The sequence below is a fragment of the Monodon monoceros genome, unplaced genomic scaffold, assembly GCF_005190385.1.
Source record: "Monodon monoceros isolate NGI ecotype Baffin Bay Population unplaced genomic scaffold, NGI_Narwhal_1 Super_Scaffold_9, whole genome shotgun sequence".
Classification (NCBI taxonomy): domain Eukaryota; kingdom Metazoa; phylum Chordata; class Mammalia; order Artiodactyla; family Monodontidae; genus Monodon; species Monodon monoceros.
In genome coordinates this window covers 27,155,554-27,182,765 of record NW_021703786.1, presented here as the reverse complement: position 1 = coordinate 27,182,765, position 27,212 = coordinate 27,155,554, and the positions used below count along the sequence as shown (strand labels likewise).

Below are 27,212 nucleotides of genomic sequence, written 5' to 3'. Positions count from 1 at the left end.
GCACGGCCACGTGCTGGCTGCCAGGAGGATCCGCACCAGAAGCGGACCCCCAGCCCTGAGCCTCGGGGACAGATGACCCAGCAGGACACGAGCAAACAGGGGCAGAAGCCACCCCTCGGCCTCATCCCAATTCAGCCCCAGGTGGACGAGAAAAGCCCCACCAGGGGCCTGGAACAGAAGGGCCGGGCTCCAGACCCCTGCCCGGGCCACCATCTGTCCTGACAGTCTGCCCGTCTGCCCGGGCAGCCTCTCCTCGCAGCCCACCATCTGCCCAGCCCACTGGGCCCTCCTCTTTGCTCTACCAGGGCCCTCAGGAGGGGAAAGGGCAGGAGCCAGAGCCCAGACCTGACTGCCTCAGACCAGCCCCCTCTGGCACCCCTAAGGGGAAGGGGACAGCAGAGCCCCGCCAGGGCAGGGGGCACCTCCAAGACTCTGCCTCGCGACTTGGGGTGGCGGAGGGAGGAGGACAGAGGGCTTTGCACCGGGCGGAGGCAGCACACCCCACCTCGTCCTCCTCTTCCCCTGAGGCCCGTGCGGCCGGGTCCAGCTCCTCAGGTGTCCCTGCTGGAGAGGCCTTGACCACAGCCCTCACCCAGACCTTCAGCCCCCACTCAGCTCGCCCTTCCAGGTCACCGGTCAGCACCTTCGCCTCCCCAGGACCCCCAGGGCCTGAGAAGGAAGAAGAGCCACTTCTATCCAGGGCCCAGTCCAGGCTGGTGAGGGAGCAAGACACCAGAAGCCCCAGCTCTGCCCCCAAGGCCCACAGCCAAGATCAGGCCCCATCGTGGACCCCAACCCGCGCCCCCCGTCATCTGCTCAGAGGAAACCAACACCCATGGCAGGGCCTCCCATGGGGACCCACCTTGGGCACAGGGCACTTTGGGCCCTTGGGAGACGGCAGCCGAGCCCGGGAGTGTCAGCTGCCGCACGAAATCCCCAAGAGGTCAGATCAGGTGATGAGATGAGACCTCAGCCCTCCCTCCGCCTCAGGACCCCCTGTTCGTGAACCCCACCCCCGCCTCCTCCCAGGATTCCCCTCACTGTGTGACATGATTGCTCCTCCACAGATGAGATGGTGGGTGGGCGAGTTGTCCTTGGTGAGAGGGGCTGGCTCCTCCCAGGGAAGTGGGGAGCGGGGAGGGGAGGAGCGCGCCCCCCACCCTCATGAGCAGGGCCCGGCCATCTACCCTGCTCTCTGCTGGAGGGTCAGCCCCCGGCTGTGCCTGGGTTCTTCCTGGTGGGTCAGACACGGAGACAGGTCCACACTGCAAGCCACAGAGGGCAGCCTTGCAGGTGGTCAGCCGCTCTGTCTGCTCCCACAGCTCCCCAGTTCCCAGCCTGGAAGTAGCCCCCAGGCGAGCACTCAGCAGGGAGGACGGCGAGGGACCGGAGGATAAGAGCCGCCAACTGCTGCTGTGTCCCCTCCCCCACCCCAAGAGCAAGCAGCCAATGGGGCCTTGCCGCACCACCCCCCCCTTCACGACCCTCCTGCGGGACCCCCAGGAAGAGCTTCCATTTACCAAGCGTGATGCCTTCCAGCTGACACACCATTCACCACGAGACATCCTGGAGCAGGTGGGTGCCCTTCCCGAAGTCCACCGTATTGGACCACTCCCCATTCCCTCCCGGGGCAGGAGTCTGGGCCCAGAGCCTCAAACCCCCAGTGCACCCACCAACTCGTCACCTCACTTCAGTGACACCCATCTGTCCCCACCAGCCTCAGTCAGATAACCACGCAAACGTCTGCTTTCCGTGCAGGAGCAGGTGGAGGAGAGCCCGAGTCAGCCGGGTGGGAGGAGAGGGGCCAGGGAGCCAAACCAGCTTTGCAGCTGTCACCATCACGAGGTTAGAGACAGCACCACCAAACCCACCTCTGCACACCCTGCAGGGCACAGGAGCCTCTGTCCTCCCTTGGCTCCGCCAGCCTGGCCGGAGAGGGTGGGCAGTGGCACTGAGTGGGGACAAAATGTGGGAGACCCCAGCCGGCTGCTGAGACCAAAGCCGGTGGAGCCGTGGCTGGACAGCACCACCTGGTGGACACATCGGAGACTACAAAGCCAGTCGGCGTTTTCGTTCTGGTTCTGGGATTTTTAGTCTGGGGAATTCTTCCCCTTTTCCCAGGGGGGCTCTGTGACTATCAGAACCCCCTGCCCTCTAATCGGATTCTGCTTATATATGGCTCGTTATCAGAGGGCCCAACCCAGGCACTTCAAACAAGGCAGGAAAATAAACCCCCCAAAGAAAGAGCTTCTGGTCAGCAAGCCCCCTCCCCAGCGCGGGCATGTCTGTCACCCACTGTCCAAGCAAATCGCCCTTCCTCCCACCACTGATGTGACAGGCACCTGTGGCCTGCCTTTTGAGGGGAAAAATCAGAAATCCCTGGCCAAAGAGGGGCAAATCAAGCCTAAGAGTATAGTGAACACAGTTGGCTGAAACAAACATAACACATAAAATAGAAAATATATACAGAAAAAGGGGGCATAGACAAAACAAAGCAAAACCTCATGGGAAACTCATTGGAACTAAGTAGGGCCCAACTCGCTACTCCAAAAATTGTTCACTAAAAGAAAAAGAATTAATGATTTCCCTTTTTAAACTATATTTCAGGATAACCTGATAACTCTAGTTGACAGGGGAAGGTTGGTTTAACAGAATTGTAGCTGCTCATTGTAAAACGATGATACCATGAGGAAATCACCATTTTGAAAGCTCTCGTGAAATAATTATTTCTCAAAATGGTCCTGAATGGATAAGACCATTGATGAAAGACTTTACCAAGGAGCTCTGGGACCTGTTGGTCAATCTTAGCATCACAGGTGTGCCTCTGAGTGAAACTGAGAGCCCCAGCCACAAAGGGTTCTGGCAGAAAGATAAACCTGAATGAAGCTTCCAGAGCTAAACTCCCATTTCCAGGAAGGGTGGGGATGAAGTGACAGCAGTAGGATGCGATCAGATCCAGAATATGCGGGACATTCAGCAGGACAGCAGATCTGGTTTCTGCAGCGAGTCATGGCTGGTGGAAATGGGGAGGGGGTCCTGATCTAGATTAAGAGAGATTTAAGAGACACAACAATTAAATTAACTTGTGATCCTTGTCTGGAACATGATTTAAACAAACCAACTGCAAAAAGGTATTTTTGAGACCATGAGAGAAATTTGGTTATAAATAGGGCATTAGCTGATACTAAGGAATTACTGTTAATTATGACCTTGCGTTAATGGAGCTTTAAGTATGTCACAAAGTTTCCCATATTTGGAGAGTTGCATCCTGACATTTGACGGAGCAGAGTTACAGAATGTCTGCTACAGGCTTGAAAATACTTCAGCCAAAGGGAACAGCAAAGAACAAGAAAACAGCAATAGATGAAGTTAATGTGATGATTCTTGATAATTGTCAAACTGGGGGAATGCACATATGAGAATTTATTGTGCTAGTCTATATTTAAGTATTTTGAAAACTTACATTATAAAAAAAAAATTGAAAGAAAAACATGTCCTGTCTCCTACAAACCTCACCTGGCATTGTAGAAATTTTAGAAGTTGCAGAAGTTGACTCATCTTGTATCCCTGACCCCCACCTTCTCTCTTGCTCAGGGAATATTCGTTTGGGGGAGGGAAAGTCTATGGTGTCATCATTGCTCTTTTATGGTTCCTGTACCCACAAGCCCATGGGGCTCTCGCTGCAGGGCTGGGCACCTGGAGGGGGGAGGTCCTACTGGGCCCCCACCAAGCATCCTGGATGCCTCTCATCCCCTCCACACCCCTCGTGGACTTTCAGAACCAGTTCAACATTGTGCTGGGGAAGGAGCTCACACAGAGGTCCTATAGCCCCTATACTCCCTCTCTGTGGCCAGCAGAAAAATGACCCCCAAGATGTCCTCATCGCAATCCCTGCAACCTGTGAATATGGTACCTTATATAATAAAAGGGACTTTGCAAGTGTGACTAAGGATCCTGGGATGGGAGGATATCCAGGATGGTCCAGGTGGGCCCAGTGTCATCATCAAAGAGGTCTTTCTAAGAGGTCGGGAGGTCAGAGAAGATGTGACAACAGAAGCAGAGGTTGGAAGGATGCAACATAACTGGGGACCATGGGCCCAGGACCACAGCCTCCCCTAGAAGCTGGAAAATGTGAAGAAATGGATTTCCCCTTGAGCCTCCAGATGGAAGGCAGCCCTGCCAACTCCTTGATTTTAGCCCAGTGAGACTTCTGACCTCCAGAACTGTAGAGAATGATGTGTGTTATTTTAAGCCACTGAGTTTATGATCATTTGTTACAGCAACCACAGGAAGCTCACGCACTCTGCAAGGCTCATCTGAATGCTGGACTCAAGGGAGCTAGAGGGGCTGAGAAGGTCACCCTGGTGGTTTGAGGGCAGGAGATGCATCAGCGACCTCCCTCTGCTCCTCTCTCCCCTTCCTCCTTGGCCTCCACCCTTGACAGGGTGCAGGGGAAAACCCGCAGTGAATCAGCCCCACTGGGCAGGCTGCACTAATTCTCTGTGAGACAGAGCTGTTCCCCCCCGCAGCCCCTCCACCAACCCCAAGAGGCCCGGCCTGGGCAGCCCGTGGGAGACAGGGCCCCACACATATGCTCTCCTCCCTTCTCTGGCCCTGGCCCTGCCTCCCTGCCTGGAGTGCAGGCTCTTGATTTCATCTCTCTGCATCCCCAGCTCAGTCCACACACCTCCAGTCATCACCCAGTGTCCTGTGACATGGAGCCCATTACTATCAACAATGCTGTGATGGCAGGAGGGCAGGTGGGGATGATCATGGGACGACACAAAGGTGGTTACCTGCCCAAGGACTTGCACTGCACGAAAGGGACACCGTTCCTGTCCCCAGATAAGGATGATGAATTGGGAGGAGCAGGCCTGGTAGTGCATGTTGGATAGCCCCTATCTGCCCATCATGGCCAAAGGTAGACCCTTATCTGTCATGATACGTCCCTTCTTCATGATCAGGGCATAAACAGCATCCAAATAGTTATAAAATAGATGGCTCTGGAGATGGCGGGTCCTCTGAAATTCTTACGGGAGAAGGTTCTGTGATAACAGCCTGATGAATAGAGATGTCATCTGTCGTGTTCCTTTGCCCACAGTGTCTGGAAAAGTCCACAGCTGACTCCGGACTTCAGCACCTGCCACTCCTGCCCCACCATCTTCGTGCCTCTTAGAGCCGCTGCCCCACCCCACTAAGGTGGCCAGGTGCTTTCTGGGAGCCAGCGGAGGAGATAGAGAGACCTCAAACTGCCCCGTGGCCCAGCCCCCTGGAGCTGCCACCTCCTCTCTCCCCCTGCCCATCAGATCTCAGCCACTGGAGCAAGAGGGTAAAACTGTTTACACCAACACACTCAGGAAAAACCCCTTTGGAAAATTCTAGGCCTCAGTCCTGAGTGCCGCTGGAGACCACGGCTGGTGGCAGAGGACCAGACCAGGTGGAGTTCTAAGAAGAGAATAAGATTTATACCCAAAACAAGTAGGAGACAATGACAAAGCAAGTCTGAAGAAAAAAACACCCAGTAGATGAGCTCTATGGAGGCCAAGGGGCTCTGAATGATGCTGTGACTATCAGAAGAGCGGGTCCCAGGCAGTGGGTTCCTGGGGGGTGGGAGGCGCTCAGCCAAATACAGGACAAAGGATTTGATCAGACCTGGCCAGCGGGGTCACAAAAGGGAGGGTGCTGAGGGCTTCCCTGTTGGCGCAGTGGTTGAGAGTCCGCCTGCCGATGCAGGGGACACGGGTTCGTGCCCCGGTCCGGGAGGATCCCGCGTGCCGCGGAGCGGCTGGGCCTGTGAGCCATGGCCGCTGAGCCTGCGCGTCCGGAGCCTGTGCTCCGTAATGGGAGAGGCCGCAACAGTGAGAGGCCACAACAGTGAGAGGCCCGCGTACCGCCAAAAAAAAAAAGGGGGGGAGGGTCCTGGCTGCCCCCCAGGCAGTCAGGAACGGAGCAGCCTTGGGGTCACTGGAGGGGCGGGGTCCAGGTGGGAAGGGAGGAGTGATGCCAGCAAATGTGACTTCCTGTCCCAACTAGCAGAGGCTGCTGCTGACCCCCTGCCCATCACCCCCCCCCCCCCCCTGATGCATCTCCTGGGGGCACTCTGAGAAGGTGAGGCTGACACCCGGAGGAGGAGGCGGGAGGGGAGACGCCCACTCAGGCCTTGCTGTCTGGGAGAAAGCCACTGGTCCAAGGACACTCTGATGTGGGAACCCCTCGGCGGAGGCAGGAACCACTCGTGTCTCATCGTCCCCCCCTTACAACAGGCCACCCCGGGGGCTGCTGGCACCCCAGCAGAGGTAGACCCTGAGATAGATTCTGGGGGCTGCAGGGTCCCCGGTGGAGAGAGAGCTGGTCCCCCAGCTAGCTGTCCACTGCAGGACTGGCCCATCGTGACCCAGGTCGCAGGCTGAGCAGCTCGGCTGCTCCCCTCTCCCCAGCGGTTACAAATCAGCAGTTTTAAATAAAGGCAGTAGCAGGAGGAATCACTGGAAAATGTGTCCAGAGGGGACTGTGCCCCCAGGACCCAAAGGCCACGGAGGCCGGCAGCCTGCGTTAACAAGCAAGGTCTCCTCCCCACACAGCTGACCGCCAGCCCGGAGAGTCGGGCTAGACCCCGGCGCTGGGCCCAGAGCTGCCTGCCCAAGGTCCCACCCGCATCTTTCCAGGGTGACCACATCCTTCCCTGCTGTTCCGTCCTCAGCGGGAACGCACGGCAAGTGCCTGGCCAACCCCCCCAGCCACTCCGCACCTCACAGATGCAGGAGGAAGCTGGAGCGGCTGGCCTGTTCCAGAGAGAACCTCGACCCCAGCCACCCCCAACCTCCCAGCAGACAAGCTCCCAATCCTGGCCAGTGTCCCGGGCCCTGTGAGATTCTCAGAGCCACAGTCTATCGGTGAAGGGGGGAATCACGAACATGGCAGTTTCCTTTATGCCAGCCAGAGCCGTAGAAAGCAAGCTTCTTAAATAAGCGTTGGATACCATGGGGCATCACCCAGAGCACAGGGAGGTCGCAGAACCACACAACCCTGCCTGGCAGCTCCCAGCTGCCTCCCGGGGCCCCTGAATGAAGAGTCCCAGAGGTGAGTCTGGGCGCCTGGCCCGCCAGCCCGAGACCCCTCTCCAAGGTGAGCAGACCTCACCGTCTGATCGCCTCCATCAGCCAGGACCTGGGAGTTAATTCTCATTTAATGGGCAGCTGCTGTCACGGAACAAATGATGGAGTGATGTGTGAGCAGGGGGGAGCGTGGTGTGGAATAGCTAACGGAGGGCAGGAAGAAGCGGGGAAAGTGAGAGAAAGGAGACAGGGGCTCGACTTCAACAGCTGGAGCCCAGCGAGGGAGCCAGCAAAGGGAAGGGGCCAAGGAGGGGAAGACTCTAGCCGGGTGAGGGCTGCAGACAGGCAGAGGTCTGCGGGACAGGGGGCTGGCAGACTCTGGAGGCTTAAGAAGCAACCCCGAACAGTGAAAAGAGACAGCCACGAGAGCACCGAGCATCCTCCAGCACCCCCCAAATATGGTCGCTGCCCCTCACAGCCCTGCCCTGATGGATGAGGAGGGCTGGGGCTCCCCCACTCACATCCTGCCTTAAATCCAGGGCTTTGCAGCTGCTGACCAACTCACAGAAAGTCTGCTGAAAGGGAATCAGGACCCCGGGTTCTGGGCCTGCGGGACCAGTGGAGCCTGGGGGAGGCGAGACTCCTCAGAGCTCAGCATGGGGGCTGCACCTATGGAATCGTTTCCTGTACCCCACACCCCACACCCCATCCTGCAGGCCTCATCACAGTCCTTGACACATTGCCTCACTGGCCTGCAAATGCTCTGTTTAATCACTTAACATTCACAAAATACTATTAAGAAGGAGAAAGACAGGGACTTCCCTGGTGGTGCAGTGGATAAAACTCTGCACTCCCAATGCAGGGGGCCTGGGTTTGATCCCTGGTCAGGGAACTAGACTCCACACGCCACAACTAAGGAGCCCACCTGCCGCAACTAAGAGTTGGTGCAACCAAATAAATAAATTCTTTTTTTAAAAAAAGGAGAAAAACAGCATCAAAAATAACATCTATGATGTGCATGGCAAAGACGGTTACTGGCTGTGGCCCCTTGGGCTGTGAGAGTTAAAATTACTCCTATCTCCCTCTCTATGCTTTTCTGTATTTTCCAGATTTTCGGAAATATGTTTGAATTGTTTTCAAAATGATCTCCTAAGTTAGTTTTGAACTTTTAAAATTGTTTTAATTATTTTTAAATTTCGGGGAGACAACGGTTTTATTATGTGATTTCATTTTATGTGTCTGCCCTCCAGCAAGGACCCCATCTTTCTTACCTTTGTATTGAAGTCCCCCACACAGAGCTGGGCCTCTCTGGGGTTCCCCATGTTTTAGAGAATCATCCCTCTGCCTCTAAGACAGAATCTAGAATTCTCTAAACCTAGTGTTAAATCACCCCTAACGTTCTTGACACCTCGGATTCCAAGATCTTTTTATTTTTTAATTTTCACTTGGAGTAAAATACACAAAACATAAAATTTACATTCACATTTTGTTGCAACCCATCTCCAGAACTCTTTTCATCTTGCAAAACAGAGACTCTGTCCTCATTAAACAATAACTCCCCATTCCCCTCCCTCCAGCCCTTGGTAACCTCTCTTCTACTTTCAGTCTCTATAAATTTGACCCCTTTAGGGACCTCATATAATTGGAATCATACAGTATTTGTCCTTTTGTGACTGGCTGATTTCACTTAATGTCTTTGAGGTTCATCCATGTTGTAGCCTGTGTCAGAATTTCCTTCCTTTTTATGGCTGAATAAGAGTCCATTGTGTGGATGGATCATGTTTTGTTCTGTTTCATTTTGATTGTTTTTATTTTTTTATTAAAAGAATTATACAATTTTTGAAGGTTATTTTCCATTTACAGTTATTACAAAATATTGGCTCTATTCCCCATGTTGTACATCCTTGAGCCTGTCTTACACACAATGGTTTGTACCTCCCACCCCCTCCCACCTTGTATGTACCCTCCCTTACTTGTAACCATTAGTTTGTTCTCTATATCTGTGAGTTGGCTTCTTTTTTTGTTATGTTCACTAGTTTGTTGTTCTTCTTAGGCTCCACATATGATTGATATCATACAATATTTGTCTTTCTCTGTCTGACTTATTTCAGTTAGCATAATGCCCCCCAAGTGCACCCATGTTGTTGCAAATGGCAAAATTTCATTTTTTATGGCTGAGTAGTATTCCATTGTGTGTATGTGTATATATATTTACCACATCTTCTTTATCCATTCATCTGTCGATGGACACTCAGATTGCTTCCATATCTTGGCAATTGTAAATAGTGCTGCTATGAACATTGGTGTGCATGTATCTTTTCGAGTTAGTGTTTTTGGTTTTTTCAAATATATACCCAGGAGTAGAATTGCTGGGTCATATGGTAGTTCTATTTTTAGTTTTTTGAGAAATCTCCATACTGTTTTCCACAGTGGCTGCACCAACTTACATTCCCACAAACAGTGTATGAGGGTTCCCTTTCCTTCACATCTTTGTCAGAATTTGTTATTTGTGTTCTTTTTGATGATAGCCTTTCTTACTGTTGTGAGGTGAGATCTCACTGTGGTTTTGATTTGCATTTCCCTGATGATTAGCGATGTTGAGCATCTTTGCATGTGCATGTTGGCCATCTGCATTTCCTCTTTGTAAAAAAGTCTATTCAGTTCTTCTGCGTATTTTTTAATTGGGTTGTTTGTTTTTTTGATGTTGAGTTATATGAGCTGTTTATATATGTTGGATATTCATCTCTTATCAGTCATACCATTTACAAATATTTTCTCCCATTCAGCAGGTTGTCTTTTTGTTTTGTCGATGGTTTCCTTTGCTGTGCAAAAGCTTTTAAGTTTAATTAGGTCCCATTTGTTTATTTTTGCTTTTATTTCCTTTACTTTAGGAAACGGATCCAAAAAAATATTGCTGCAATTTATGTCAAAGAGTGATATGCCTATGTTTTCCTCTAGGAGTTTTAGAGTATCCGGTCTTATATTTAGGTCTTTAATCCATTTTAAGTTTATTTCTGAATATTGGACCCTGTTTTGTTTATCCATTCATCCATTGATGGTCACTTGGGTTGTTTCCACCTTTTGACTATTGTGAATTGTGCTGCTATGAATATGGGTGTGCACGTATCCATTTGAGATCCTACTTTCAATTCTTTGGGGTACATCGCCGGAAGAAGGATTGCTGGATCACATGCGAACTCCACTTTAATTTTTTCAGGAGCCAGCGTACTGTTTTCCACAGCAGCCAAACCATTCCACGTTCCCAGCAGCGGTGCACACTTGTTTCCTGGTGTTGTTTGGCTTGGTTTCGATGCAGCCAGCCTAATGGGTACAAGGTGACTAAACTCTCTTTGCAGGAGTCAGCATAGAGAAACTGGAATGAAAACTGCCCTCCAGAGGATTCTGAGGGCAGTGACACCACCCTGTACGATACTATAATGGTAGATACACATCATAAATTTGTCCAAACCCATAGAATGTATTGATACAACACCAAGAGTGAACCATAATGGAAACTATGGACTTTGGGTGAGGATGAGGTGTCCATGCAGATTCAGAGATTGTGACAAACGTGCCGGGCGGGGCGGGGGGGTGGGTGGGGGTGTTGATAATGGGTAGGCCATGCATGAGTGGGAGCAGAAGGTATACGGGAAATCTCTGTACCTTCCATTCAATTTTGCTGTGAGTCTAAAATGACTAAACCTAAAACAAATCTTTATTTATTTATTTTTTTAAATATACCCTCCATACGTCTAGGAGACGGGGGAGGAGAGGAAAGTAACAAAGGGGTAGAGAAGGTGCTGTCCCTCAATTCAACGATGTAAGGGCCCAGTTCTAGACTGACCTACAGTCTTAGGCAAGTACCTAATGTCTGGGGCCATTTAGTCAAATCCTGGAGGTGGCCCAGGCCCTGAGCCCTCCTGAGTCCCCCATCCACTCCATGTCCCTCACACCTCCAGTGCTGGACCTCCAGGTAGGAAGGGTGATGGGCCCCTCTCTCCTCAAGTAGGGCCCCGTGGGAGCTGAGTCTGGGGTCTCCCGCTGGGTCTGTCAGGCTCCCCAGCCCAATGGGAGGAGAAGGCCAGACCAAGGGCAGCCGGCACACCTCCCCACTCCTTTCATCAACCATTCGTCCACCCATCCATCCCTCTCTCCATGAACACTCTGATATCTCCACGTGCTTAGATATGAACACAGTACAGACATGTCCTTTCAGGGACCCACTGCCCAGTGGTGGGGAAATCAGACCCACAAACTCATAATTTCAGAAAAGGTGACAAGTGGTTCAACAGAAGAACCACAAAGGACAGCCCCAAAGGTTCCCGACTCTGCCTGGGGCAACGGGGAGAAGCTCCCCAAGTGGGGATGGGGGTGGGGGGACCAGGGCTGGCCCTGAGCAGAGAAGAGGCCCTTCCCCGGTTTATGAAGGAGATGGTGGCTCTGGGGAAGGACAGTGATGCCAACGTGACACTGGGGGACCCTCGGGGTCCGAGCACCGGTCCTGAAAGCCCTGCCTGGGAACCTGGGCTTTGTCCTCTAAGTGACAGAAACAGGAGAGGGGGCAGACTTACTTTTATAAAACTTGGGTGGAAAGTGAAATCTTGTTTCAGGAGAAAGATCAAGGTCTGATGCTGGCAAATTAGAGGCTGTGATCCACTCCAACCCTGCGGGCTGAGATCCGTGGGCAAGTGGGCGTCAGCAAAGCAGCCCTCCTCCTATCCTCTCCCTCCCTCCCTCCCTTCCCCTCTCCCTCTTCTTCTCTCTCTCTCTCTCCCCATCTCTGTCTCTGTCTACTCCCTCCACAGCTCTGGTTCCATCTTCCTCCTTTCTCCCCAATGGTGGTCAAGCCCGCTGATCCCAGGAAACAGTCTGCAGTCTCTACAGGGACCTCACCCTGCAGGGTTGTCCCCACCCCAGGACTACCTGCTCTTCAAGACAAACCGTCCCCCACCCAGCCCTCCCACCCACCTCCCCCATCCCATCCCATCCCAGGCTCTGGAACAAGCGGCCCCATCTCCGGGGGGACCTCCCTGCACACCAGGAGGGAAGCCTGCGGGGAGGGGAGAAGCTCTGAGCGAGGGGAGTGCCCAGAGTCCTGCTAACCACAGCACATAATCCTGTTAAAATATTAATCCTCATTTAGCCAGGAGGCTAGATGGCCGCTGAGATAAAGACCCTGAGAAGTAATAAAAGGCAATAGCAATAGATAAAGTGGATCATTGTTGCACTAATAAAATCCCAGTTGGGAAGGTCAGGTCGCTAATCAGGACAACCATCAGCAGGAAGGTCCCGGCCTCAGCAGGAAGGGGTGACTGCCTCCCATGACACTGGAGGGTGCCCATGGTGGGAGGTCTCCAGAAGAGAGAGGGGAGGAAGCCAGTTCTCTCTGCTCCTTCTCTCCACAGCACCACTGGGCCGAAGCAGCCCTTTGAGAAGGAATCACCATACTTGGACCATGGTCTCCCTCCCACGTAAACCACTGTCTGTAAAGATTGTGGCCACTCCGGGCGGCACACCTGAGAAGCCCAGGCCTGTCTGTGTGTGGCTCCTGGTGGCTTCCCACTGCCTCCCAGGCACTTGTTCCAGGCTCAATGGCTCAGCCCACACACCCCTCTCCAGGGACATGAGGATGAAGCACCCAGTCCAGCCCCCAAGCCAGGAGTTCACATGGACCACCTCCCAAGATGACGAACGCAGCAACAACCTGCATCCTGGTCCCTGTTTAGGAACAGTCATCACCGTGTCCCCAAGTCAAATTCTTCTTTGTCCAGGTCCCGCCTGACGGCGACCCTCCACTCCAGCTAAATTGTGTAACTGTTTGCTTCCCCAGAGGCAAACAGTGTGCCGGCAACACCACAATCTCCCCGAAAGAGCACGAACTGGCAACTGGGAGAGACCCACCCAGACCCAACTTTGCACTCATCACTGTGGAAATTCAGGAGGTGGGCCCTTGACCTCCAGGGCTCATCCAACAGAGGGGACAGCCCATGGCTGGAGGACCCCTGCTTCCACACCCACTCCCCACCAGGGCATCCAGGGCTCCTTGGCAGGCAGCACAGCCCAGGGGGCACGGTGACCAGAGAGGGAGAGAGAGATTCCCATTTTTAGAAGGAGACAAAGGAGAAGCAAGGAGATCGGTCAGGAGCAGATGGCCACAGCAGTGGTCCCGACCTGCTAATTTCATCCACGTACTCTCTCATTCATGCATCAAGAATCATGCAATGCCTACTGTGTGTCAGGAGGCGGGGATAAAGAGTCGCTCACAGCCTAGCAGGGGAGACACAGAAAAAATTGCAATGTAGTTCACTCATACCAGTTTGTGAATGAGAACAGGGTGGCACTGACCCGGGAAGCTGACCTTATGGAGACAATGCCTGGTATGTCCCTATCCCCAGCAGAAACCGAGCACAGGGCTGGGCAGGCCTGTTCTCCCCAACCTGAGCCCCATGCACTGCTCAGCTGCCCAGGGTTACATGTGTGCTGCACACCACCGCCTGTACATGTGTCAAATCCACCCGGTCCCCAGGCCTCTGGGTCAGGGCCCCCTAAACAAGAAAAGCAGCAAATAAACCACTTCATGCATCCCTCTGTGTCCTCAAGGAGGGGTCCTTCAGGACCTCTCTCCATCATGGATCCTGGTTTGCCCATAAACGTCGCACCCAGAGGAGCACATCAGCCCTGTCTCTCAAAGTTGCACACGCACCTGACTCAGCTGGGGAGTCCTTGGCTTCAAGAACAGCTAAGACAGTGACTTTTTAAATGTTTTATCAACACCCCAGTAGCAAGGCGCACACCCACCACCCAGATCTAATATCATCCTCCAATAACAGGAACCAGGGCTCCTTGAGAAACACCTGATTCCAGGACTGAGGTAGAACATGTACAAGATGAACCTGGAGCATCCTGTGCTCCAAAAAGCAAGGGAGACAGACAATGGGGTGTGTCAGAGTGATGCAGGAGCCAACTGAAAGAGTTCCCAGCGGCCAAAGCTGGAGTGATTTAAGCAACACAATAAATAAGTAGTATTGAATTGTAATTCAAAGTATAAAATAAATATCCATGAGTTCATACTGATATAAATGATTGAATAAATTAATAAAGCAGAAGAATAGACAAATGTATGTAAATGCTCCCAAGGAGGTGGAGCATGACCCCTCCCTCCTTAAGTGTGGGCGGCACTTCCTTCCAGAGAGTGGAGTATGAAAAAGGAGGGCAGGGGAGAGTAACTTCATGGTGGAGAAAACTGGCAGACGCTCTGCTGGCCAGATGGTCAAGGTCAACATCCACAGTGATGAGTCACGTGGACAGTATGTACCCTTGACAGGACATAATGAGAAGATACTTTATCTCTGTGCTCTTCCTCCCAAGAAGCCATAACCCCAGTCTAATCAAGAGGAGAACATCATATCACCCCAGCTGAGTGACTTTCTACAAAAGCCCTGACCAGCACGCCTTAAAATCTGTCAATGTCATGAAAAACAAGGAAAGTATGAGAAACTGAGACATCCAAGAGGACCGTAAGGAGATGTGACAGCTCAGTGTAATGGGGGATCCTGGGACAGAGAAAGGACACTGGGGCAGGCACTGAGGAAATCTGAACAGAATAGGAACTCGAGTTAAAAACGACTTATCGGGCTTCCCTGGTGGCGCAGTGGTTGAGAGTCCGCCTGCCGATGCAGTGGACGCGGGTTCGTGCCCCGGTCCGGGAAGATCCCACATGCCGCAGAGCGGCTGGGCCCGTGAGCCATGGCCGCTGAGCCTGTGCGTCTGGAGCCTGTGCTCCGTAACAGGAGAGGCCACAACGGTGAGAGGCCCGCATACCGCAAGAAAAACAAACAAACAAAAAAAAACGACTTATCAATACTGGTTCATAAACTGTGCAAAAATACCACATAATGTAAGATGTTAATAATAGGAGAAACTGGGCATGGGGTGTATGGGAACTCTCTACTATCTCTGCAATTCTTCCATAAACCTAAAATTATTGCAAAATAAGTTTATTTTTTAAAATGTTTTGCCTAACCAGAAAGCATGGTAGATACTTGCATACATTTTTCCTCTAAATGTGTTTATTCATATTCAATAAATATGCGTTGAGCACCTACTCTGGGCTGGCATCATGCCAGGCTCTGGGGACACAACAAACAACAATACAGCAGGCCCTGCCTGCAGGGAGCTTTGAGTCTACCTGAAGAATGACCAGCATGCAAGAGGGTGGGGAAAGTTACAGGTGACAAACATAAATGACAGGAAAATAGATTTCAGAAGTATATCTTCCCAAAAATATACGCCGCAAATTACACAAAGAACTAATAAAGCCCTAAGATTCGATGATCGCTTTGACCACTCAATCAATGGTCAAAGACGTTGAAGCATCTGCATGCAGGTAGCTAGAGATAAGAAATCGTGACATGAAACTCTCCTGGCCTCTCTGGCTTAATACGTTAAGACGTCATTACACACCTACCAAGCTACCCAAAAGGAATAAAAAATAAAACCCAGTGAAAATAGTGGGGCAGAGGAGGTATCAGCAACTGTCCACTTCACCCGTCCTGATGGCAATCTGATTGTAAGAACCAAGTAGCCTTTACATCCTTTGTCCAATAACCCCTCGCTAGGGACTGTACCCCAAGGAAATAATGTGAGTGGGAAAGAAAAGAAAAAAGTCAGTGATACCAAGATATTCACAGCTGCACTATTCTTTAAAGAAAAAAATCAACAGCCCCCAAAGCTGGACAAGAAGATCCCAAGTGGCTGGTAAGTCAACGGGATCTAGAAGTGGTTCCAAGGGGGGTTCTGCGGCCAGAACACCTGGGCGCAAGTCTCAGTTCCTCCACTAGCTCAGTGACCTTAAACCTCTCGATGCTTCAGTTTCCTCACCCGTAAAGTGAGGGTATTACTAACTCCTGCCTCCAAGAGCTGCTGCAAAGCTTGAATCAGATCGTGGATAAAGCCCTGGGCTTGATCTGCAGAGATGCCCTGTCACTGTTAGCTACAGTCAACCGCACGATCTTTCTGCTGACATGCTCTAGGAGACCAGGGAATAAAAAGGAATCTGATGGGGGGTGAGCCAAGCAGCTCCCTGTGACAAAAGGTGAGCGAGGAACAGAGCCAAAAAAAGGAGGGGAGCTCCCCCAAGTCTGGCTGAGAGCCGGAAGCGGACCTTTCATGCCACCTGCAGGGCAGACCCAGGCCAGCAGGACAGGGTGAGCGGGCCAGGGAATTCCCATATCCCCGATGAGGACCAGCAGAAGGATGTGCAGAGTGAGAGCAGAACAGCGACTCCTCCCTCACCACACCCCACAACCACCCGCCACCAACATACCCCAGGTCTGTGCCCCTCTGCCCCTAGCCCCAGCTTTGCCCCTGGACCACTGCATCAGCCCCTCACTCACCTCCCGCCTCACGACCCCCCACACAGCAGCCAGCATATTATGACACACACACCCTGCTTAAACCCAGCAGGGCCTCCCAGAGCCATTATCCTATTGGATTAGGTTAAGATAGGTCCTGCTGAGGGTGACAGAAAACCCAAATAACGGCAACGGAAGCAAAGACAGAGCTTGTGTAACTCTCCCTTCGAGGGCCACACTGCCCAGGACACCTTGGGGGACCAGGCTCCTTCTGTGTACCCTCCCCCGGGGAGCCCCTCATCATCGTCAGCCCTCGGGACAGCCTCTGAGCTTGAAGCACCAGAAGGGGAAAGAATCAAAAAAGAAGGGCAAAGCTGGCGCTGGGAGGAGACTGGGGGCTGTCACATGACATTTTTCTTTTGACCCATTGGCCAGAACATGCTCACATGGCCAAACCACACTGCAGGGCATGTTGGGAAATGTAGTCTTTTTTTTCTTGGCAGACATTTTATTATGGAAGAAAGGGAGAATACATATTAGAAGATATAAGAACTGATATTAGAAGACAACTAACATAAAATCCAGATTCCCCCAGGCCTGCCTCCCAGCCTCAAGCCTGATCACTCCCTTCCTCCACCTCATCACCCTCATTGTCTGTCCTTACCTGGAAGGCTTTCCTGCCCACTCTTCTCCCTGCTAAATCCATCCTGTAGGTCTGGATCCTCAGAGTAAGCTTCAGGTCCCCACTCCCAGCACTAGTGTGAATGCGGTCCCCGCTGCTCTCTCCTAAGGCACCCACACTTCCACCGTGGTGCCCCACATTCGGTGGCTACTCACACAGGTACCTGGTCCACCGGCTGGAGCTCCGGGCCATGATATCGGTGAGGGAAGGCCTGCCTTCTGGTCCTCCTGCACCCCAGCTCTGCACGACGCCGGCCCACAGCAGCCCCCACATGCCCTGGTTGTAGGAGTCCATGCGGGGGACCATCTCCAGCTCTCAGACTCCAGCATCCGAGAGAATCATGAGGGGTGGTACCGTGCGTGGATTCCCCCCAGGTGTGGCTCTGCAGATGGGGGGAAGGGCCCAAGAATCTGCACCCCGGGGTCCCCACCGCCTCACCCCAGAGGAGGCTGCTGACGGCTCTGTGACGCTGGGGGTCGCCTGATGAGAATCCCTCTGGCCAGCCAAGCAGAGTCCTAGGTAGGACCGCCCTCAGCAGGTCAGCAGCGGAAGACAATTTAAACCAGGACATACCAAGGACTCGACACCTCCCGTCAAATTTCTCATGGGCACCTCCAACTGGATGTGGCCAAAATAGAATGTTCTGCCCTCGACCTGCCGTCTGACCTCTGATCGCCCAATGGGATATACGCAAGACACGATCACCCTGGCTGCCCAGGCGGGAAACCCGAACGTCTCCCTTGATTGCTCCCTTTCTGTCCCGCCCAACATGCAATCTAGAAGCAAATCCCTCCAGGAAAACCTCCAAACTCCCTCTGTATCTGTCACTCACACTGCCACCACCCTAGTTTAGACACCAGCAGTCCCCTCCCTGTGGAGCACCCAACCTCCCTTCCATTGTCATGCTGACCGTCCTGCAAATGGAGCAGCCTGTGTGTTCTTTTTTTTTTTAATGTTAAATCAGTTTATGTCACTCCCGTGTTTAAAACACCATCCCATGGGAGCTTCCCTCGTGGCGCAGTGCTTAAGAATCCGCCTGCCAATGCAGCGGACACAGTTTCAAGCCCTGGTCTGGGAAGATTCCACATGCCACAGAGCAACGAAGCCCTGCGCCACAACTACTGAGGCCGTGTGCCACAACTACTGAAGCCTGCGCACCTAGAACCCATGCTCTACAACAAGAGAAGCCACCGCAATGAGAAGCCCGCGTACCGCAACCAAGAGTAGCCGCCGCTTGCCACAACTAGAGAAAGCCCGTGGGCAGCAACAAAGACCCAATGCAGCCAAAAATAAATCAATAAATAAATTTATTTATTTATTTAAAAAAAACAATCCCATGGCATCCTCCCTGCACTGCACAAGAATGCCAGACTCCGTACAACAGCCACACGCCCCAAGACCTGCCCTGCCGCTCTCCCACCTGCCCCGCCGCTCTCCCACCTGCCCCGGCCCACTCCCCTGGCTGGCGATCCCCGGAATCACTCCCTCACAATCATCCTCTCACCAGGCCCTGGCCGACCACCGATCTGGTGCTGCCCCCTCCCACACACCCCCAGACAGATGTTCCACCTCATCTCCAGCTTTACTTCTTTCTGCTGACTCTATTTCACTGTTTTACTTGTTTACTCACTTTGTGTGTCTCCAACCGTGATGAAAGAAGCCAAGAACACCGTTTATCTCGTTCACTGCTGTGTCCCCAGGACTTAGAACGGGGCCTGGCTCACAGAATCTGCTTCATAGGTAGTGAGAGAGACAGAGACAAAGACAGAGAGAAAACTGCACAATGAACTCAGGGGTCCCTCTCCCGCACCACCCTCCCCATGAGCACAAGGTAAAAAGGGAGGCCCCCCTTCTGACCACCTTGTTGATGAACTCCAACGATGAGATTGCCCACGCCTGTGCACCCCTCTGAGGCTCCCTGGGGCCTGAGAAGGAGGGCACAGCAGGTGCTAATCTGGGCCATCAGGTTGGATCTCTGCCCGCCGCATCCCAGGAGCCCCCTTAACACAGGCAGGGAGGGGAAGAGGCACTCCCCCAAGCTGGGGCTCCCTGTGGACAAGGTCAGCCTCCTGGACCCTGGACCCCGGCCAGCCCACCCCACAGCCCTGGCCCAGGCATGCCTGAGACCCACGTACCCCAAAGGCCTCCCCAAAGTATGGTCTGGAGGAGGGGCTCCCATCCAGGTGCTCTGGGAGCACAGTAAGCAGGGCACAGGGACAGAGAGAGTTACTATGAGAGCTGGGGCGGGGATACAGGCTTTCCCAATGGAGTAGGCCCGTTCTGCTCTCCAAGCCTTCGGGAATGGTCCCCATGCTTCCTGTAAAGACACTGATTCACGAAGTGGGCAGGGCATGGAGCCCAGAGAGATCCGCTGGCAATAAAGGCAGATGCGCATGAGGGCCAGGCAAGGACACGCGGTCAGGGGCCACTCTCTAAGGCACAGGTGCGTGCACAGTCTCATTTCAGTTGCACAGGATAAGACTTGCCCAGTGACCCTGGGACTTTGCTCTGCTCCTCAGAAGGCACCTGCCTGGGTTCTTGCATGTCTGGAGAACCCACCATGCGAGGCCCGGCTGTCCTCCTCGCCGTGGCTCTGGCCACCCTCCTGGTTCCAGCATCAGGGGTGCCCATCCAGCAGCAGGGGTCCCGAAACAAGCTACTCCTGGTGACCTTCGATGGTTTCCGCTGGAACTATGACCAGGACGTGCACACCCCCAACCTGGACGCCATGGCTCTCGATGGGGTGAAGGCTCACTACATGACTCCGGCCTTTGTCACCATGACCAGCCCCTGCCACTTCACTTTGGTCACCGGTGAGTGTTGGCCTTAGGTGGGGCTTGGGGGTGGAGGGAGAGCTGAGAAACCAGGGAACCAAAAAAGGGAACTGAGCACAATGCATGGAGCCCTGACCCATGGGGCTCATGGTGCCAGAGACCAAGGAAAGACCAAGGAGGGAACACTGTCACTGGGCAGACATGACACGGCCAACGGGGTGGTCAGCAACCCTTACCGTTGGTGGCAACGGATAGAAGGCAGATAAAAACACCTGGGTGTCTCAGTTTAAACGGTGATCACAGCCAGGGTGGCAACCTGGGAGGGCTTCTGGTGGAGGTGAGGGTGGCCAGGACTCAGAAAGGCAGGAGAAATGAGCCTGAGGCTCCTGCTTTTTCCACCGCTCACCCCTCTCAGCCACCCTCGAACACACTATTGCTCTGTTTAGGCTAAAAGCCTAAAATCCAGGTGTCACAGAGGCATACTCCCTCCAGAGGCTGTAAGGAAGGATCCTTCCTGCCTCTCCCAGCTTCTGGCGGCCCAGGCGTTCCTCAACTTGTGGCCACAGCTCTCCAACCCCTGCCCCCTTGTCACATGGCCATCTCCCCTCTGTGTATCTCTCCTCTTCTTATAAGGACACCTGTCATTGGATTTAGGACCCACCCTGATGCAGAATGCCCTCATCTTAACAAAACCAGTTACATCTGCAAAGACCTTATTTCCAAACAAGGTCACAATTGTAGGCTCCGGGTGGACACAACTTTGGGGCACATCATCCGGTACAGACAGCTTATTCTCACACCAGCATTCCCATGACCACAGACCCTTCCACACACAAACGGAGGCACCTGGTGCTCCCTTTTGCATGTCACCTCCTTACTTAATATGTCACAATGGGGATGTGGAGAAAGGAGGCGAGCTCTTCATCACCCCGCCTTTTCCACCTTCTGAACTCACACACAGGCATTTTGCCCATGAAAACAATAAATTGTAAAACCTGCCTCCTCTTGGTTCATTTATCTGCCTGCCTGGGATTCTATTTCATGGCTGGGCCATAATTTATTTAATTAGCTCCCTCCTGATAGCCAGCCAGGTTGCTCCCAACCTTTTGCTAAAACCAACGAGGCTGCAAACAACATCCCGGCATGTGTGTATTTGCGCCTTCGTGCGCGTTTAGCTGCAGGGTAAGCTGCTCAAAGTGGAAGCAGAATCTCTGAGTCAGAGCATGTGGCTGTGACGGCCCAGCCCGGCTCCCATGGCGGCGTGTGCTTCCCCGCTGCCCTGGCTGTTTCCTGCCCTCCCACCACTTCCTCTACGCGCCCACCCACCCCACAGGCAAATACATCGAGAACCACGGGGTGGTTCACAACATGTTCTACAACACGAGCAGCAAGGTGAAGCTGCCCTACCACGCCACACTGGGCATCCAGAAGTGGTGGGACAACGGCAGCCTGCCCATCTGGATCACAGCCCAAAGGCAGGTATGCTGCACCCACACCCACTCGGACAGACGGGGGAGGTGGGAGGGGGACCCAGCCAACGAGGCCATGACCACGTGACATCCATGGCAGGCCCAGTCCCCGCCCTGGGAGTCCGACACTCCTGGCACAGAGGGGTGTTGAGTGGGGTCCCACGGGAGGTGGGAGCCTGATGCCCATGAGGACCCACCAGCAGCTACACAGCCTGCCCAGTCCTCCCTGGAGCCCTGGGACCCAGAGGGGTTGTTCCATCCTCCCAACCGGAGTGAAACCTGGACTTCGGTACTGGTGGGAAGGGGGCCGCGGGGAAAATAATGTGACTCCACAAAAAGGCAGGTAACAATGAAATGGCTTCGTACTGTTCCCCTGTCGCACGCCTCTCAGGGCCGGGCAGCTAATTCTAAAGAGGTGGGTCATCCTAGTGAAAAGCCCAGGACCCCAGCATCTTGCAATGTTCTGGGCTTCCTGGCAACAAACTCAAATGAATGTTTTTCAAGGTGAGCCCAGAATAAACTTCAGAGGTTACCCCCACCTCATAGTCAAGGCATCCACTCATATCTGAGTCCCCTCGCTCTGGAAGGAGCTACCAGACACCAGGCTGACTTGCAGAAAGTGTAGCCAAGAACTTGGCATCTCGAGGAAGAATGGCCAGAGGGAGTGGCCAGGCAGACGGGGCATGCATGGACAGATGGTTGTGAGGACAGATGGATCTGTAAATAAAACAGCAATCGGTTTGTGGAAAGACAGACGGATGGCCAGGTTGAAGGCTAGAAGGGCAGGTCATGGGCGGTGTGTGGAGGGGCCGATGGACACACGGCTGGACGAGAGTACAGCAAGCAGAAGCCGGGTTGCAGGCCGGAAGGGGAGGGCTCTTGGGGCAGCACTGTGACCTAGGGCTACAGTGTCGATGAGGACGCAGCATATCTGGGATACTTTTATACCTACTATTTCATTAGTGTTGAGTCCACTAGGCACCTGCTCTCCCCTCTATAAAATCAGTATCAGCCTTGATAACATAAGAGCTATGAAAGGCCTTTCAGAAAATACAAAGTCCCATGCCTGCAGTTAGGAGCAGGGATGGGTGAGTGGGCAGAGCAAGGGCAGGAGGTGAGGGCAGAAGTGTCAGCAGCTCATGACAGGCAGGGGACAAGTGGCAGGAGGCCCGTGGCATTGACACCGCCTTCCCCGGCAGGGCCTAAAGACCGGCTCCTTCTTCTACCCGGGCGGGAATGTCACCTATCAAGGCGAGGCCGTGACGCTGAGCCGGAAGGAAGGCATCCTGCACAACTACAAGGACGAGAAGGAATGGAGAGCCAACATCGACACTGTGATGAAGTGGTTCACAGACGAGGGCCTGGACCTGGTCACCCTCTACTTTGGGGAGCCAGACTCCACGGGCCACAGGTATGGCCCCGAGTCCCAGCAAAGGAAGGATATGGTAAGGCAGGTGGACAGGACCGTGGGCTACCTCCGGGACAGCATCAGGAACAACAGCCTGGAGGGCAGCCTCAACCTGATCATCGTGTCCGACCATGGCATGAGCACCGTCAACCAGAAGGCCAGCGACCTGGTGGAGATCCACAAGATCGCCAACTTCACCTTCAAGGACATTGAGTTCGAGCTCCTAGACTACGGACCAAACGGGATGCTGCTCCCCAAGGAAGGAAAGCTGGAGAAGGTATACAAGGTCCTCAAGGACGCCCACCCCAGACTCCACGTCTACAAGAAGGAGCTCTTCCCCAAGTCCTTCCACTACGCCAGCCACCCCAGGGTCACCCCCCTGCTTATGTACAGTGACCCCGGCTATGTCATCCATGGGGTGAGTTCCTGGGGGTGCAGGTGCTTCCCTGGGCTGCTGGGTCTCTTTCCAATTCTGTAAAAAGCACCCTCTGTTTCTAGCCAGACCCTAATTTGAGGAGTGTCAGCCACCAAAGGGACACACCTGCACTGTGTAACAGGAGTCAGGGGGCGGTGTACGTGCATTGCATACCTGTGTGTACGTGTGTGCATACATGTGCACGCATATATGTGTTTGTGTGTGCACATGTGTATAGGGTAAAGTGCAGGAAGATTAGCTGTAAAAGTGACACGGAAGAGGTGAGAGCAAAGAGCCCAGGGAGGCTGAGTGGGAAGCAAGACGCAGAGCAGGGCAGGAAATCTGGGAGAGGAAGTACTGAGGTTTGGGGCGCCCAGCAATGGAAAGGAGCTCAGCAAGCATCCTTGGGCTGAAGCTCCACCCCACTTACTTGGCGGTCTCCATTCATGTCACCGGGTCTTCGCTAAGCCTCCCTCTTTAGGCCACTGATCTTTGGGGGCTGAGAATTCAGAGAGACTGAGGCTCAGAATCCTTCCCACCCACACCCCCACTTTGAACTCCTTCCAGGGGTCCTCTGCCAATGCAGGGCCGTGCAGAGGGTGCTGGTGGAGAGGGTGGGGTGGGCTGGGAGGGCCAGCAAGAACTCACTCGGGGTCCTCCCTTCCCGTAGAGAGTGAACGTGCAGTTCAACAAAGGGGAGCACGGCTTCGACAACAACGTCATGGACATGAAGACCATCTTCCGGGCCGTGGGCCCCAGCTTCAAGAGGGGCCTGGAGGTGGAGCCCTTTGAGAGCATCCATGTGTACGAGCTCATGTGCAGACTGCTGGGCATCGTGCCCGAGGCCAATGACGGGCTCCTCAGCACCCTGCTGCCCACGCTCCAGGAGGCCGGCGACGGGGTCCTCAGCACCCGGCTGCCCACGACCCCCTCAGGTGCACCCCTGCCCTCCACCCGCACCCATTGCACCTCCAGGCAGTTGCAGGTGATGTGTGAGTGCACAGCTCTGACCAGGGTGCCCAGCCTGCCACTAGGTGTCATCTTCTCTTTCCCTGTCCCTGGCTCCTGGGAACATCTCGAGTCCCTGACATTCCCACGGGCCCTGACATACTACAGTGCACTTTGTGCATCTTGGCGGCGCAGGCAGGAGAGCAGGTGGATGTAAGCAGCCTTTTTAAGGCGGGGAGGCTGAGGGCCAGAGGAGCCGGCAGTTTGCCCACAAGAAGGCCTTCCAGGTGAAGTCCACCTCCAGGTTCCATTGGCCACATGAGGGCTCCTTTCTTCCTAAAGCCTTCCTCTGCCAGCCTCTCACACACATACCCTCACCGCAACCCTGACCCATCTCAGGGGCAAAGGTCACCTGGGAGCTGGCAAGGTGGCAGCCCCCGTGGGTGCCTGGCTGGAGGTGGGCAGGCCCCGCCGGGCAGGGGCTGTGAGGGGTCACATTGAAATGAGCCAGGAAGCCAGTGCAGCTGGGGCAGGAGAACAAGGCCGGGGGGCGGGTGGGGCCGGGTGATGAAACCAGGGCACTTGTGGGGGCAGCCTGGTGGCATCTCGCCCGCCATTAAGCAGTCGGGGTGAGGGACATGCTCCCATTTCCCTCATTCACTGGCTCCTCCGACTTTCCTTAGGGTCTGCCCTCCTGCCAAGAAGCTGGCCCCCCTTGGTGACAGGACTGCTGGTGGCTGCAGTTCTCCTGGTCAAGGTCGCGTAATACCCACTGCTCAAGGTCAGAGGCCCAGGAGGTAGAGGGGAGGGTGGGACCATGCTCCCTGCAACTTCAGCTGACACCCCCGCCCTGTCAGTCCTCGGGCGCCCAGGCAGCCCCTGCCAGCCTCTCTGCTCTAGACTCGGAGCAGTTCTTTCTAAAGCAGACAGCCCAGACAGAACTTCCCCGGCCCCTTCCCTCCTGCCTGCAATGCCTCTGTTCTCCCTGGGAACAAGGGAAGCCACGGTGGGTCAGGTTTGGGAGGAGAACTGCAGGGCAGTGTTCCTGGAATGTGTGGGAAGCAAGCTCGGAGGACTCAGCTAGCTGCTGGGTGACAGCCCCTGGCCAAAGCAGAAGCAGGTCACTCGTTCTTTCTAAAACTACGCAGCGGGAGCCCGCTTGGTGTTAGGCTCTGGCCTGGGCTCTGGGGACACACAGTGAACCCTGGAGTTTGTAATTTAGGGGCCAGGGAGGGCAGATAATATGAAGAGAACAAATACATACCCAATAATGGCAGAGAGCAGGCCATAGAGAGGGTGGGGGAGAGGGGACTGCTGTTTAGGTCACCTGGCCTCGCCTGGAAGAGCCTCTGCGGGGTGGGGGGGATGTGGGATGAGGCCTGAATGATGAGGACCAAATGGCCGCACCAAGCCCCAGGGGACGAGATTCCAGGCAAGGGAGAGCAAGAGAGAGGCCCTGAGGTGGGACTGGCTCCTGTGCTTCTGGGAAAGAAAGGAAGCCAGTGTGCTCAGAGGCTGGTATACAAGCATGGGTACGCGATGGGCTTCCATGGGAAGGCACTGGGGGAGCCCCCAGCTGAGGTCACGCAGGGACGTGCCGTGGTTTGACACGAATGATCAGATGGCACACTAACTGCTGGGCAGGAGCACAGAAACAAGAGCAGGTGCGGCCAGTGAGGGGGCAACTCAGGGGTCCAAGCAGGACATCTCAGTGGCGGGGTGGAGATGGGGCAAAACGGACAGATTCAAGATACCTTTAAGGGTATACCTGACCTCCAAGGTTTATGGATAGATGGTGGGAGATGGAGGGTGAAGAAAATGGAGAGGTGAAGGATGAGTCTGAGGATCGGGGCCTGAGCTGCCCAATGAAGGACGGAGCCACTTACGGAGAAGTGAGCAGGCTAGAGTCATTCTGCACCCGCATGCCCCACCTTCACCCACCCTGTGCCCTCCCAGGTCCAGCTGAGGGTCAGGAATTCCCACAGGGGCCCTCCTCAGACTCCACCCACCATGGGTGCCTCTGTGCTCCACCCTGGCCAGCGAATTCCCTCTATCCCTCCCTCCGGGCACGTCTGCTTCATCTCCTCCACCAGACCCGCCTTTCCCCTGCCGCATCCCTTCTTCCCAACCCAACACACACCTGTTCTTCCAGGTCCACCTCTTCCAGCAAGCCTGCAGAAGCTGGCCACAGGGCCTGAGCCTGCTCCTGCTCTGACGGCCTACTGGACACAGATGCGCCTGTCTCCTCAGTAGACCTGGGGCCATGCCTCCCTGTCCCAACAGCCCCAGCCCATGCTTGGCCATGATGGTGCCGGCACTACGACCTGCCCAGGTTAGACCTCCGGAGGCACAGGTCCACTCACCGGTCCATGGCTCCCAGACTCGCAGGACGCCCCCACTCCTTCCCTCCCCCTCCCTCTCCTTCTCACCCCCCTCTTCTGCCTCCCCACTTCCTCTCACCGCAGAACTGTCCCATGGAGGTGCCACCATCTGTGGCCACGGGGGCGGGGTGGGTGTCGGGAGCCTGCTCAGGAAGGCGCCGCAGGCCTGATGGTGGTCGAGCTATAGGACCAAACCCTCAGATGCTCGGACCTCAACCTCCACCTCCGATGGGCGGCGAAGAGGCTCTGCCTGGAGTTCCCTGTCCCAAGTCCACATGCCTCCAGCCTGGGGCCATCTCCATCTGGGTTGACCAGGTCCTGTACCCAGGCCACCGGGAGGGTACCGCCAGGCAGAAAGCATGGATGGGAATAAAGGACCAGGCTGGTCGTTACTAAAATGCAGTGACCAGTGTGGGTGTGACCTTTTATTCTAAAGCCTGCTGGGTTCTTACAGCCTCCCCACTTGGATCCAGTGTATAATAAACTCCTAATTCCTTAGGAGGCTGACAAACACAGGGGAACCCACTCATTCTTGTTGGGGATGGGCCCTAGAGGTACAGCCAGCAAGAGGTGGTAAAGGGCGGGATCCCCGTTAAAAAGGAAAGTGGGGGGGGTCTTCCCTGGTGGCGCAGTGGTTGAGAGTCCGCCTGCCGATGCAGGGGACACGGGTTCATGCCCCGGTCCGGGAAGATCCCACATGCCGCGGAGCGGCTAGGCGCGTGAGCCA

The 27,212-nt window shown here is 54.3% G+C and overlaps 1 protein-coding gene across 1 annotated transcript; it reads left to right on the top strand.

The window, feature by feature from the left end:
* Window positions 1-19,632: 19,632 nt before the first annotated feature.
* ENPP7 (ectonucleotide pyrophosphatase/phosphodiesterase 7) lies at window positions 19,633-26,313 on the top strand. The gene is made up of 6 exons (XM_029213215.1): window positions 19,633-19,903; window positions 21,198-21,343; window positions 22,533-23,159; window positions 23,827-24,091; window positions 24,788-24,885; window positions 26,257-26,313. The coding sequence occupies exons 1-5, from the start codon at window positions 19,633-19,635 to the stop codon at window positions 24,868-24,870; spliced, it is 1,392 nt and encodes a 463-aa protein (XP_029069048.1). The 3' UTR covers window positions 24,871-24,885; window positions 26,257-26,313.
* Window positions 26,314-27,212: the final 899 nt, after the last annotated feature.